The sequence below is a fragment of the Trachurus trachurus genome (assembly GCF_905171665.1).
Source record: "Trachurus trachurus genome assembly, chromosome: 16".
NCBI lineage: Eukaryota > Metazoa > Chordata > Actinopteri > Carangiformes > Carangidae > Trachurus > Trachurus trachurus.
The window spans coordinates 32,205,289-32,219,375 of NC_139902.1; the positions used below are offsets into that span (position 1 = coordinate 32,205,289).

Genomic DNA, 14,087 nt, shown 5'->3' on the forward strand with positions numbered 1-14,087 from the left:
CGGTTCCTTGGGTTGGTGGGGTTTTACTGCAGTTTTTGTCCCAACTTTTCTACTGTGGTGGCTCCGTTGACCAGCCTGCTTAAAAAAAACACACCTTTCGACTGGTCTTCCAACTGTCATGCTGCATTTGAGTGTGTAAAAAGTTTGATATGCTCTGCTCCTGTCCTGTCTGCTCCAGTCTTCCACAAACCGTTCAAAATCCAGGTGGATGCGAGCGACGTTGGTGCTGGGGCCGTGCTCCTGCAAGAAGGGGAGGGGGGAGTTGACCATCCTGTGTGCTACTTTTCACGTAAGTTTAATCGTCATCAACTGAATTATTTAGTCATTGAAAAGGAGACTCTAGCTTTGATTTGGTCCTTGAAGTTTTTTGAAGTGTATGTTGGGCCGTCTTTGCCTGTGACTGTGTACACAGACCATAATCCCTTAACGTTTTTGAACAGCATGTATAATGCCAATAGTAGGCTTATGAGGTGGCTGCTGTTCTTGCAGCCTTATACATTGAATGTACGGCACATCAAGGGTAAAGATAATGTTCTGGGGCCTCATTTATCAAAGAGCGTGTAAAAGTCCTCTTAAATTTTCAGTACGACGGAAAGGCAAAATGTGCGTACGACCAAAAAATATACACTCTTTTCAGATCTATCAAACTCCGCGTACACACGGCTGCACGGTATTTCCCTTGATAGATCACACCGGACCTGAGAAAAGCGTGGATGAGAACACGCCTCATACCCAGCCCCCTAAACAGCCCCACACAACCATATGTGGTCAATGCAAATCAGTTACGTGCATATTAAGTAGCCATGTGCGCTCTGGAAACCTGTGGAATGACGTCAGTGGAAGACGGTGAAGACAACAGACGGACGGAGAGCGGAGAAAGAAGCGGAATTTCTCTGAAAGCGAGATACACGGTAACAAGGCAATATCAGTCAGAAACATCATCTTGCATTGAAAGGCTACAATAAAAACAAAAAACTCCCAAATCTAAATGAAACAGAACAGAAAGAAGAAGAATCATATTTATTCTGCCCCTTATTTTAGATTAGGCCTATGTCATAATAATTTAAAGCAGGGTTTCCACTGCCAGTCAGTACTACTTTGCACCCCTTAACCCCCAACTTCCGTTCACTGGAAGATTTGATTTTCATTTGTGCATAGCTATATATTTAAAAAAAAAAAAAAAAAAAAAAAAACATTGAAGTCCACCAGTCTGTGACTTTTCCTAAAATGATGTTGGGCAGCACCCATTTTTGTTAAATACAATAAATATTATTCACACAAAAAATATCGATCATGTTTTCTCATTTGCTTTGATTTGCGCCGACATTATTGGGCTTGCTGCTTGCTTGTGTGTGTCCAGTCTGGCTACTTAACACACGCACGTCGCAGAAATTATTTTCCAGACTGGACAGACTGGTTGTGGAAGAGGTGTAGCCTACATGCAGGGGGAAAATATCAATAGGCTATGATATCAAAAGAAAACGAAATTCGTTTTATAAAGCCAGTATTTAGGAGCAAACTAGTGTAAATGCACAGGGGAAAAATCAGAGTCGCTGCTTTCATGTAAAGTGCCGACGTCAACACGTGTGCGGTGGTGGTGGTGGTGGGGGGGGGGGGGTCTTCATCACCACCACTTGCTACTTCAAACAGTGTCCGCGCTCCTCTCTCCCTCGCATACTGCAGTTCTCTGACTCTGCAGCGGCGTCGCCAATTCCTCCTGTTCTTCAAAAAGCGTGTAAATGCCGGTACGCCATGGTCGGACTGGTCGTAAATTTTTGCACTTACTCCCGACAAGTTTTGGTTTGATAGATCCCAAATTAGGCGGAGAAAAGTGCGTACGCACAAAATGGGGGAAAGAGCGTGTAAAAAAGCGTGTATCCACAATGATAAATGAGGCCCCTGGCTGACGCACTTTCCCGTGCGCCCTGTTGACTCTACACAAGACCTTATTAGTGGGGTCTTGTGTTTTATGGGGGGGGGGTGTTATGGCCCTCGGCCATGTTGTGTTGCTGCTGCGTCTCTTGTCTCATCTCCCCTCTGTAGGTTCTCTGTCTGTGTCCCGCCTACCTCGTCAGGGGGATCAACTCCACCTGCAGCTGGGTCTATAAAGAGGAGGCCTGTTCAAGATGGCGGCCTCTTCCTCCCTCCTGGACGGCTGGTGCCACCCAGGCCCCTCAGTGTTGTTTTGTTTGATTGTGTTCTGTTAGCCTTTTGTTACTTTATGATTATTGATTACTGATCTATCCTTAACCTTGTGTTTTGTTAATAAATTTATGGTTAATTGACCTGGCCGCTGTGTGGTTCTCCCTCCTTTGTTATGCTCTTGAACGAGCTGGGCATAACAGTAGCAGTAGGAGTTGTTTTAGAGGTAAATACAGAGACTGCTTGATGAAAAACTGTCCCTGAAGGCAACGCGCATCAGTGGTTTTACATGAATTTCCCTCTAAAACAACTCTGTGTGGTAACGTTGTGTTATTATCTCATAGCGTGGTGAATGTGCAGCTCACAACTTGTCCACCAGAGCGTTGTGGAGTTGTTGGATTGTGTATTTGATGAGTTTGATGAGGGAAACCAAGAACTCCCATAATGAGCCTCCGTAGCGTAGCTCTGAGCAGCTCGCGGCTCTGCTCCGCCGTTCTAAAAACAGCTTGCACCGACGATTAAAGGTAACAAACCTACTGCTATGACTATAGGGATTATGGCAATGGAACAATTTGCCAAAATGTTGAGCTATCCCTTTAATAACATGGTGATATAATAATAAATATTAAAACCAGTGACAGCAGCAGAGAGAGGATAATGAGTAGGCTGGGAATCGAACAGCTGTAGTAATAATAATAATAATAATAATAATGACTCCATTAACGACCAGAGCTCATTAACATTAAACACAAACGCACAAACACACACGTCAGCTGCTAAATGTCACATCACAGACAACGAGCTGCAGGTTAACGACACGTCTTTAACCTCATCTATCTACCACCTGAGTGACACACACTGAATGAAATGAAAGTGACCTGCATCTGGTTAATCATCATCATCATCATCATCATCATGTTGTGTGAATGAGTCGACAGGGCCGTTGCTAGGAATTCTGGGGCCCCTTAAAGAATACTAAAGTGGGCCCCTCCCCCTAACTTTTCCTTTTTTTTTCTTAGACTACGTATGTATTATCGTTTTTTATTTAGCCTTCTTTGTTTTGATGCTAATGCAGCATTACACTGCAAAAACTCAAGTATCTCACCAAGAATATTTGTCTTATTTCTAGTCAAAATGTAATTTCTAGTCAAAACAAATCTCATTATACTTAAAATAAGACACATCATATTAAAAGTAGCTTGTTTTTAAACACTTTTTACTCCTTTCAAGCAGATTTTCACTTGGAATAAGTAGAAAAGATCTGATAGTGGAGCAAGTTTTTCTTTCTTATTACAAGCACAAAAACTTACTTTCACTGGCAGATTTTTCTACTTATTTCAAGTGAAAATTAGTTTGAAACAAGTGAAAATGATCTAAAAACAAGGTAATTTTTAGGTAATGAGTCTTATTTTAAGTGGAAAGAGATTAGTTTTGACTAGAAATGAGACATTTGGACAAGAAATAAGACAAATATTCTTGGAAAGATGTTGAGTTTTTACAGTGTAGCCTACTATGAGTATTAGTCAGGGTCTTATGCAGAATAAATCAGTCATACAAAGATTAGACTAATGGGGTTTTCTCCCCTATACAACGGCCCTGATTAAGAGGTCTAATCAACGCAATTTAAAATACAAAAGGGTTTGAGTATATCATGAGGAAATGAGAGTTGGGTGTCTCTGAAACTTGAAATGCAATTACAAGGTCTAGACATTAAAATACAAATGGGTAACAAACAAAAGAAGATCTGATACCTTGGAGGGAAAGCAGGGGGTGGGGACGTCACAAGTGATTAAAACAAAGGAATATTCAAATTTACCATCACATAATACACTAGCTTTACTTTACCACCTATAGAGAAACTATATTATATTATATTATATTATATTATATTATATTATATTATATTATATTATATTATATTATATTATATTATATTGATTTCTTGTCTTTTTCTTTTGTTTAGCTCATGTACAGTATGTTGTCTGCTCGTCTTTTGTTTTGTGACGGGTTGGAACTTTGGTGTTTGCTTCCAAGTTTTGACCAATGGGGGTCCGTGGTCTAATTTGTGTCAATTTCGGGGTCATTGATGTAAAGTTTGAGAACCACTGCTGTAAACACACTATCTGCTTTTTTAGTTTTGGTTTTAAATAAACTACAACAGCAATGTGCAACAACAATTTGACGGGCAACAACAACAATGAAGTGTTTTTGTAATTGTACAGAATTTCTCTAGGGATCTACAGAAGTTACACAGTATAGCTTTAAAAGGTTATCTGCTCTTTGGGCCCTAAACTGGCACTAAACTTCCCGGTCACATTTTATTGAAATCTTCTGGGGATTTTACTCAGTTATGATGGAACTGCTCCTCTACATCAATGGTTCTCAAAGTAAGGTCCGGGGACCCCCAGGGGTCCTTGAGAGGGTTCAAGGGGGTCCCCAGCTTTTTCTTGAAATTTTACCACCGTTTCCTAGAGTTGTTCAAGTTTTTTTTAAAGATATTTTTAGCCACTTTTTATTATTATTATTTTAGTTTTATTTTTTTCTTAGAAATTTTACCAGTTTCTTGTAGAATTTTTAAAAAGAAATTTGAGCACTTGTCTTTAGAAATGTTTAACCTTACCTTTTTTTTCTCTCTCTCTTTTTTTTTCTTTTAGAAATTGACATCTTTTCTCTAGATTTTAAAAAGAAAGAAAAAAAACTTTTTTAGGAATTGTTTAGGAACTTTTTTCTAGAAGTAGAAATGTGTAAACATTTTTGGAGAAGTTGAACCACTTTCCCCACTAATTTTTTCCTACAATACAATTCATCTGGACTGGGAGGAGTTGTTCAACATTCAGTCATCTTTCAAAGCTCCGCCCCCTCACATGACTCACCTGAGATAAAAGCAGGAAACAGTGCATTTGACTCTGTCAGTCCCAGAGACGCAGACTGAAGAAGAGACGATCGGATTCAGCTTCAGACCAAACCAACAACTTCAGCTACAACACTGCTGCTTCAACCTGCCGACACTCCACACACTGAAGGTGAGTTGGACTAAAACCTGAGGCCGTATTCCTAAAGATTCTTAGTGCAAAGAGTTGCTCCTAGTGGCCATTTTCTAAGAAAATTCTTAGAATCATGATGTTTTCTTAGAATGTCCCCTAAAAGTTAAGAGTAGATCCTAGTAAAGACAAAAGCTATTCCTAAAGAATCCTAGCTCTTAAGTGGCTTAGGAGTTCCCTAAGCAGAGGACAAAATGGTGGACAGAAGAGGCAGGAGAGATATTCTCCAAACACTGGTTTCATTCATTCACTGGATGACAGTGAATTAATGAAACGCTACAGATTGTTTCTGTTCCTCTGTCCAGTTGGGTTTCCTTGTTCTTTTCTTCTCCACTGCTGTTCACTGGTTTGTGGTAGATTTCAAAGCCAACCAACACTGCTTCTTATAGGCCGGTCAGCAGTCACAGACACTGATGAAAGCTGAGCCATTTTACCCTCGTTACAGTTTTTTTTCAATTGCTAACAAGCAGTGGTCGAAACTGAAGTCACATTTTCAAAACTCTTAACACAGTCTGCAAAACACAAGTCCATGTGGACCAAACTGTGAAGCACTTTTCATTGCTTTCACACAAAATGCATTCAGTGACCACAGTCACCAAAATTCATGGATTCTTTTCTCAGTTACTAGTTCACCACCTGCAAAACACTAGACTTTTACAGCACATTTTCAAATGCTAACACACTTTGTTCAAAACAGTTCAAAACACAATGATGGGAGGGGGGAGGAGGTGGGGGATTTCTGTTGCAGGAACATTGAAATATATAAAACGTCAAATCAAAAATATTTTATTGAATAAAATAAAGAAAATTATTATGCAACTCCAAACACAGGTGCGGTTAGTTTCCAGCTCAAAACCGATCCAGGTGATCTGTGTTTGGCCTCATTAGAAACCATATACAGTTAAAAAAAAAAAAAAAAAAAAAAGAGGGGGGGGGGTTGTTTTTTCTTTGTAAATCTGGATCAAAGAGCACCAGTTGAGGTTGGTAGAGAGAGAAGAGTGGCCAGGAGAGGGAGAAGAGGAAGGAGAGGAAGACCTTTGTGTTGGTTTTACTTACATTATCTCCCCTGTTTTGTGTTCTACCTCTGGAGATTCTGCATTTTTCTGTTTACAGTAAACTTTTTATTTTTTGTAAGGTCCCTTAGTACCTATGCAAGGGCACAGAGAAAATACATTTTCTTGACGTAAATTGCTGCATTCCTGATTCATTCTTTTTGCAATATATTATCTAGAACACTCAAGTGCAAAGATATTGCAGTATTTATTTTATAATAAAACTGATTTACTGATTTTGAAAAAAAAAAATCATTCAAACTTGAAAGATCAAATTTATTTTAAGTAATGTAAGTAATGACACTCCACACACTGAAGGTGAGTTTGACTAAAACCTGGACTCAGAGTCACAGTAAACTTCAGTCAAGTCGGTAGAGGAGTGAGGGGAGCCATGACTGACTCTACTTCCTGTCTGCTGTGTTTTCAGCTCCACTCACAGACTAAATGGCTTCCAGACCAGAGGAGCATCTCTGCTGTCCGGTCTGTACCGAGGTCTTCAGAGATCCTGTTCTTCTGTCCTGCAGCCACAGCTTCTGTAAAGACTGTCTGAAGAGATGGTGGAGAGAGAAACAAGATCGACTGTGTCCAGTTTGTAAGAGAAGATCTTCAAAGGATCTTCCACCTTGTAACCTGGCGTTGAAGAACCTGTGTGAGAGCTTCTTACAGCAGAGAGAGCAGAGATCTCCAGAGGCTCTCTGCAGTCTGCACTCTGAGAAACTCAGACTCTTCTGTCTGGACCATCAGCAGCCAGTGTGTCTCGTCTGCAGAGATTCAAAAAAACACACCAACCACAGATTCAGACCCATCGATGAAGCTGCTTCAGACCTCAAGAAGGAACTTGAGGAAACTCTGGAGCCCTTACAGAAGAAGTTAGAGGATTTTGAAGACATCCAAGTGGAGTTTGGTCAAACAGCAGAACACATTAAGGTCCAGGCCCGACACACAGAGAGGCAGATTAAGGAGCAGTTTAAGAAGCTTCACCAGTTTCTAGAAGAGGAAGAGGAGGCCAGGATGGCTGCACTGAGGGAGGAAGAGGAGCAGAAGAGTCAGAGGATGAAGGAGAAGATGGAGGCTCTGAGCAGAGAGATAGCAGCTCTTTCACACACAGTCAGAGCCACAGAGGACGAGCTGAGAGCTGAAGACGTCTCATTCCTGCTCAACTACAAGGCTGCAGTGGAAAGAGTCCAGCAGCGCCCCCTGCTGGAGGATCCACAGCTGGACTCAGGAGCTCTGTCTGCATGCCATGAGCTTTTGTCATGCTGTATGTCAGACTTCTTACCTGTTTTACTTGTTATTATTATGAGCTTTTACTACTAGATAGATTACTAGATTGTTATGTAAGTTGTGTCTTGAAAGTACTTAATGTTGCCCCTTTTTTTGGCTTTTAGGTTGCCTTTAACATCTGGCCAGGGACAACGGATGAAAACTAGCCTTGTTGGCTAACTCTGGCCCACTGACAGTTTTCTTTTAACTCTGTTGATTAGTGGTGCACTGTCCCTATGAAATAAACTAATAAATGAAATGAAATGAAAATGATAGACCAGGCCAAACACCTGGGCAACCTGACCTTCAACATCTGGAACAAGATGAAGGACATGGTCTCCTACAGTCCTGTGGTTCTGGACCCAAACACTGCTGATCCAAAACTCATCCTGTCTGAAGATCTGACTAGTGGGAGACGAGGAGATGAACAGCAGCTTCCTGACAATCCAGAGAGGTTTGATACTTACCCCTCTGTCCTGGGCTCTGAGGGTTTTAACTCAGGGACTCACAGCTGGGACGTCCAGGTTGGAGACAATACAAGCTGGGGACTGGGTGTGTTAACAGAGTCTGTGGAGAGGAAGGGAGGCAACATACTGCCTGGATTATGGATGTTAAGGTTCTATGGAGATAAATACTCAGCACGGTCACCATCAACTCAACTGACTGATCTCCCCAAGCAGAAGAAGCTCCAGAGGATCAGAGTGAATCTGGACTTGAACAGAGGAAAACTGTCGTTCTCTGATCCTGATACTAACACACACATACACACCTTCACACACACTTTCACTCAGAAGATGTTTCCATACATTGCCACTGGTAGTAACCTCCCAGTGAAGCTGTTACCAGTGAAGGTGTCAGTGACAGTGGAGCAGAGCAGTTAGAGATAAAGAGGACGATCATACTTATCATATTGTTTAATGTTTAAACACCATTATGTTACATGTCAGTTAATTTAACTGCTGCAACAATTAACTGATTAATCAAACAATAATCGATTATTAAATTAATCGTCAACTATTTTGATAACCAAAAATAAAAAATGTTCAGTACTAACACACACATACACACCTTCACACACAGTTTCACTCAGAAGATGTTTCCATACATTGCCACTCTTAGGCCTAGTCCACACGAGCCCGGGTTTTTTGAAACCGTGAACATATGTTCCCGGTTGTATGTCCTGTCCACACGCAACCGTGCTTTTGGAAACCTGAAACCGTGGTTTTTTGAAACCGGAGTCCAGGGTGGGGTTTTCGGCCGGGGTTGGTTTCACCGGGTGCGTGTGGACACTGCAACCGTGATTGTTTTTCTCGTTTACGTCATAGCTGCACACGTGCTGATGTAAACACTGCCAGCTGCAGAGGTTGTTTGCAGAAGTTGACGTGAGCTCGCAAAAATGGAGGTGACAAAGTGGATTTTTATTATTTCACTTTTCTTTTTTTTCTTTTTTTACATCATCTAAATGCTATTTGTATAGTTTTTCGATGTGAAAAATATAACGAAACGGTCGTCAGGGCGATCCTCTTGTCAGCTCCAAACTCACCCTCAATCACAGACCACAGCTGGTTTTCCACACTACAGTAACAAGTGACGCTACAGATCAGCGGGGCCGCTGCCGGTGTGTTTTAAAAATGACAGAACTACTACAGTAGCGCCGCAGTTTCTTATTCCCCACCTTGTTTGATTGAGAGTTTTTCGGGATGATTTTCATGAATGAACAGGCAATAGCCTATGTCACTGTCAGACCGGGTATGACGGGGGGGGGCTAGGGTTGGGGGGGGGGGGGGGGGGGGGGGCTATGCGGAGATGAACGGAACGAGCCAAAAGCCGAAAATGTATACGTGACGTCCGCGGCCGATATAAAGTGGATATGTTTCATTCATCCATGTTTTGACACACAACAGCCAGTGATAATGAGTTGAGCCGCACCGACAGTCATGTGGCTCAGCAGCCAGGTGATGCACACAGCACAACAACACAGCACACAACAACACACAGCACAAGAGTCAAGACACAGCGCAGCAACATGTGCAGGCTGCTGCAGCAGTGCACGTCAAAGGGACACCGCTGAAAATAAAATAAATAGGCTACACGTAGTTTTTAAATTGTTTTTGCGCATGTTTTCATCCATAAAATGACCAAAAATGAGCACTATAAGCGGATTTCTTGATAACGAATTATTTAAACAGCATTTGTATAGAAATGATTCCGTCCCAAGTCTTTTGATCCATAAGCGGTTTCCACTGTATTTTGATTGGTTAAAACAGCCTTCCACACGTGCATTGCGTCACTTGGTAGCGGATTCCACGGTTGCGTGTGTACGCAGTGTTTTTATTACACCACTCGTATGGACGCGGAGCAAAACTCCGGTTTCAAAAATACCCGGGCTCGTGTGGACTAGGCCTAAAAGTGGCTGGTTGGGTTGAGGAAAGGAGTCTTCTGCCGTGCTCTGCCCATCGCCGACTGCTCAGCTGGAGTTTAAATGCCAAGCCCCCAGAACCACGCGCCAATCCCCGACCAGGGTGAGGACGCCGCACCAATCGCTCGGGAGTGGGAGGAGTTTGAGGCTAACGAGCACCACCTGGGATGAGAGACAGAGACAGACACACCACATACACACCTGCACACATTTAACAGATAACGACGGCAGTCGTAACAAGCTACAACACTGCTGCTTCAACCTGCCGACACTCCACACACTGAAGGTGAGTTGGACTAAAACCTGGGGCCGTATTCCTAAAGATTCTTAGTGCAAAGAGTTGCTCCTAGTGGCCATTTTCTAAGAAAATTCTTAGAATCATGATGTTTTCTTAGAATGTCCCCTAAAAGTTAAGAGTAGATCCTAGTAAAGACAAAAGCTATTCCTAAAGAATCCTAGCTCTTAAGTGGCTTAGGAGTTCCATAAGCAGAGGACAAAATGGTGGACAGAAGAGGCAGGAGAGATATTCTCCAAACACTGGTTTCATTAATTCACTGGATGACAGTGAATTAATGAAACGCTACAGATTGTTTCTGTTCCTCTGTCCAGTTGGGTTTCCGTGTTCTTTTCTTCTCCACTGCTGTTCACTGGTTTGTGGTAGATTTCAAAGCCAACCAACACTGCTTCTTATAGGCCGGTCAGCAATCACAGACACTGATGAAAGCTGAGCCATTTTACCCTCGTTACAGTTTTTTTTCAATTGCTAACAAGCAGTGGTCGAAACTGAAGTCACATTTTCAAAACTCTTAACACAGTCTGCAAAACACAAGTCCATGTGGACCAAACTGTGAAGCACTTTTCATTGCTTTCACACAAAATGCATTCAGTGACCACAGTCACCAAAATTCATGGATTCTTTTCTCAGTTACTAGTTCACCACCTGCAAAACACTAGACTTTTACAGCACATTTTCAAATGCTAACACACTTTGTTCAAAACAGTTCAAAACACAATGATGGGAGGGGGGAGGAGGTGGGGGATTTCTGTTGCAGGAACATTGAAATATATAAAACGTCAAATCAAAAATATTTTATTGAATAAAATAAAGAAAATTATTATGCAACTCCAAACACAGGTGCGGTTAGTTTCCAGCTCAAAACCGATCCAGGTGATCTGTGTTTGGCCTCATTAGAAACCATATACAGTAAAAAAAAAAAAAAAAAAGAGGGGGGGGGGTTGTTTTTTCTTTGTAAATCTGGATCAAAGAGCACCAGTTGAGGTTGGTAGAGAGAGAAGAGTGGCCAGGAGAGGGAGAAGAGGAAGGAGAGGAAGACCTTTGTGTTGGTTTTACTTACATTATCTCCCCTGTTTTGTGTTCTACCTCTGGAGATTCTGCATTTTTCTGTTTACAGTAAACTTTTTATTTTTTGTAAGGTCCCTTGGTACCTATGCAAGGGCACAGAGAAAATACATTTTCTTGACGTAAATTGCTGCATTCCTGATTCATTCTTTTTGCAATATATTATCTAGAACACTCAAGTGCAAAGATATTGCAGTATTTCTTTTATAATAAAACTGATTTACTGATTTTGAAAAAAAAAAATCATTCAAACTTGAAAGATCAAATTTATTTTAAGTAATGTAAGTAATGACACTCCACACACTGAAGGTGAGTTTGACTAAAACCTGGACTCAGAGTCACAGTAAACTTCAGTCAAGTCGGTAGAGGAGTGAGGGGAGCCATGACTGACTCTACTTCCTGTCTGCTGTGTTTTCAGCTTCACTCACAGACTAAATGGCTTCCAGACCAGAGGAGCATCTCTGCTGTTCGGTCTGTACCGAGGTCTTCAGAGATCCTGTTGTTCTGACCTGCAGCCACAGCTTCTGTAAAGACTGTCTGAAGAGCTGGTGGGGAGAGAAACAAGATCGACTGTGTCCAGTTTGTAAGAGAAGATCTTCAAAGGATCTTCCACCTTGTAACCTGGCGTTGAAGAACTTGTGTGAGAGCTTCTTACAGCAGAGAGAGCAGAGATCTTCAGAGGCTCTCTGCAGTCTGCACTCTGAGAAACTCAGACTCTTCTGTCTGGACCATCAGCAGCCAGTGTGTCTCGTCTGCAGAGATTCAAAAAAACACACCAACCACAGAATCAGACCCATCGATGAAGCTGCTTCAGACCTCAAGGAGGAACTTGAGGAAACTCTGAAGCCCTTAAAGGAGAAGTTAAAGGGTTTTGAAGAAGTTCAAGTGAAGTTTGGTCGAACAGCAGAACACATTAAGGTCCAGACCCGACACACAGAGAGGCAGATTAAGGAGCAGTTTGAGAAGCTTCACCAGTTTCTAGAAGAGGAAGAGGAGGCCAGGATGGCTGCACTGTGGGAGGAAGAGGAGCAGAAGAGTCAGAGGATGAAGGAGAAGATGGAGGCTCTGAGCAGAGAGATAGCAGCTCTTTCACACACAGTCAGAGCCACAGAGGACGAGCTGAGAGCTGAAGACGTCTCATTCCTGCTCAACTACAAGGCTGCAGTGGAAAGAGTCCAGCAGCGCCCCCTGCTGGAGCATCCACAGCTGGACTCAGGAGCTCTGATAGACCAGGCCAAACACCTGGGCAACCTGACCTTCAACATCTGGAACAAGATGAAGGACATGGTCTCCTACAGTCCTGTGGTTCTGGACCCAAACACTGCTGATCCAAGCCTCATCCTGTCTGAAGATCTGACCAGTGTGAGACTAGGAGACTACCAGCAGCTTCCTGACAATCCAGAGAGGATTGATGGTTACTGGTCTGTCCTGGGCTCTGAGGGTTTTAACTCAGGGACTCACAGCTGGGATGTCCAGGTTGGAGACAATACAAACTGGGGACTGGGTGTGTTAACAGAGTCTGTGCAGAGGAAGGGAGTCAACGTAGTGTCTGGATCATGGTTGTTATGGTTCTATGGAGATAAATACTCAGCACATTCACCATCAACTCCAGCCACTGTTCTCCCAGTGCAGAAGAAGCACCAGAGGATCAGAGTGAATCTGGACTTGAACAGAGGAAAACTGTCGTTCTCTGATCCTGATACTAACACACACATACACACCTTCACACACACTTTCACTCAGAAGATGTTTCCATACATTAACATTGGTAGTAACCTCCCAGTGAAGCTGTTACCAGTGAAGGTGTCAGTGACAGTGGAGCAGAGCAGTAAGAGATAAAGAGGACGTTAATTTAACTAGAGCTGCAACAATTAACTGATTAATCAAACAATAATCGATTATTAAACTAATCGTCAACTATTTTGATAACCAAAAATAAAAAAATGTTATTAATTTTTTTTTGTTAAGTCAAAATTCTCTGATTTCAGCTTCTTAAATGTGAATATTTCTGGTTTCTTTGTTCCTTTATGACAATAAACTGAGTCTCTCTTTGGTTTGTGGACAAAACAAGACATTTGAGAAACACTGATTGATGTTTTTAGACATTTTTTTAACATTTTATTGACTAAACAACGAATCGATTACTAACTAACTAAGTCTCATTATTAGACTTTTCCTGATTAGTTTATCATTGATCAATCTTTATTTTTAGTTTTTCTCCAGATCAATTTATTTTTTGTTTGTGTTTAATGCATTTTCTGCCAATAAACAATACTTTTTAAAGAATTGTTGTCAGTAGTTTTTTGAATAAAACAAGTGGTCTCTTATTTTTTTCCAGAGCTGTATATAATCTATTATAATCTATAAAATATAATTTTATAATATAAAAGGAATGGAGGAATATTAAATGGTTTTTGTGTAGTTTTATGGACCTTTTTGTGTCTGGCCCTATTACTCTCATATAAAGTTTTGGTTGGACTAGGAACCGGCCACCCGGGTCTCCAGATGCACTTTGAGGAATAAAAAACTACTCCAGAGTATTCATCAGCATGAGGTTGAGTCAACAATGACTCATGAATTTCAATTTTTTGGTGAACTATTCCTTTAATGTGAATAAAAAAAAACGTGTGGATGGAAACATGGTCGGTGCCACTGTGTTGTGGAATTGAACGTAGACCAATAAAGAAGCTGAAGCTGACCGAAGAACAGGAAGCATCACAAACCAATATGGCTGCCGTCTCCATGGCTACCATCAACAAACGTTCTTCTTCTTGGTTTGGTTTTTTAACGGTTTCATGATTATTTTTGGT

At 41.6% G+C, this 14,087-nt stretch overlaps 1 protein-coding gene across 1 annotated transcript; it reads left to right on the forward strand.

Annotated features, from left to right (window-relative positions):
• Positions 1-6,679: 6,679 nt before the first annotated feature.
• LOC310999805 (uncharacterized protein) lies at positions 6,680-13,116 on the forward strand (the record flags this gene model as incomplete). Its single annotated transcript, XM_083990371.1, has 3 exons — positions 6,680-7,496; positions 7,775-8,367; positions 11,713-13,116. 3 exons carry the CDS (start codon positions 6,680-6,682, stop codon positions 13,114-13,116), a joined length of 2,814 nt encoding a protein of 937 aa, XP_083846497.1.
• Positions 13,117-14,087: the final 971 nt, after the last annotated feature.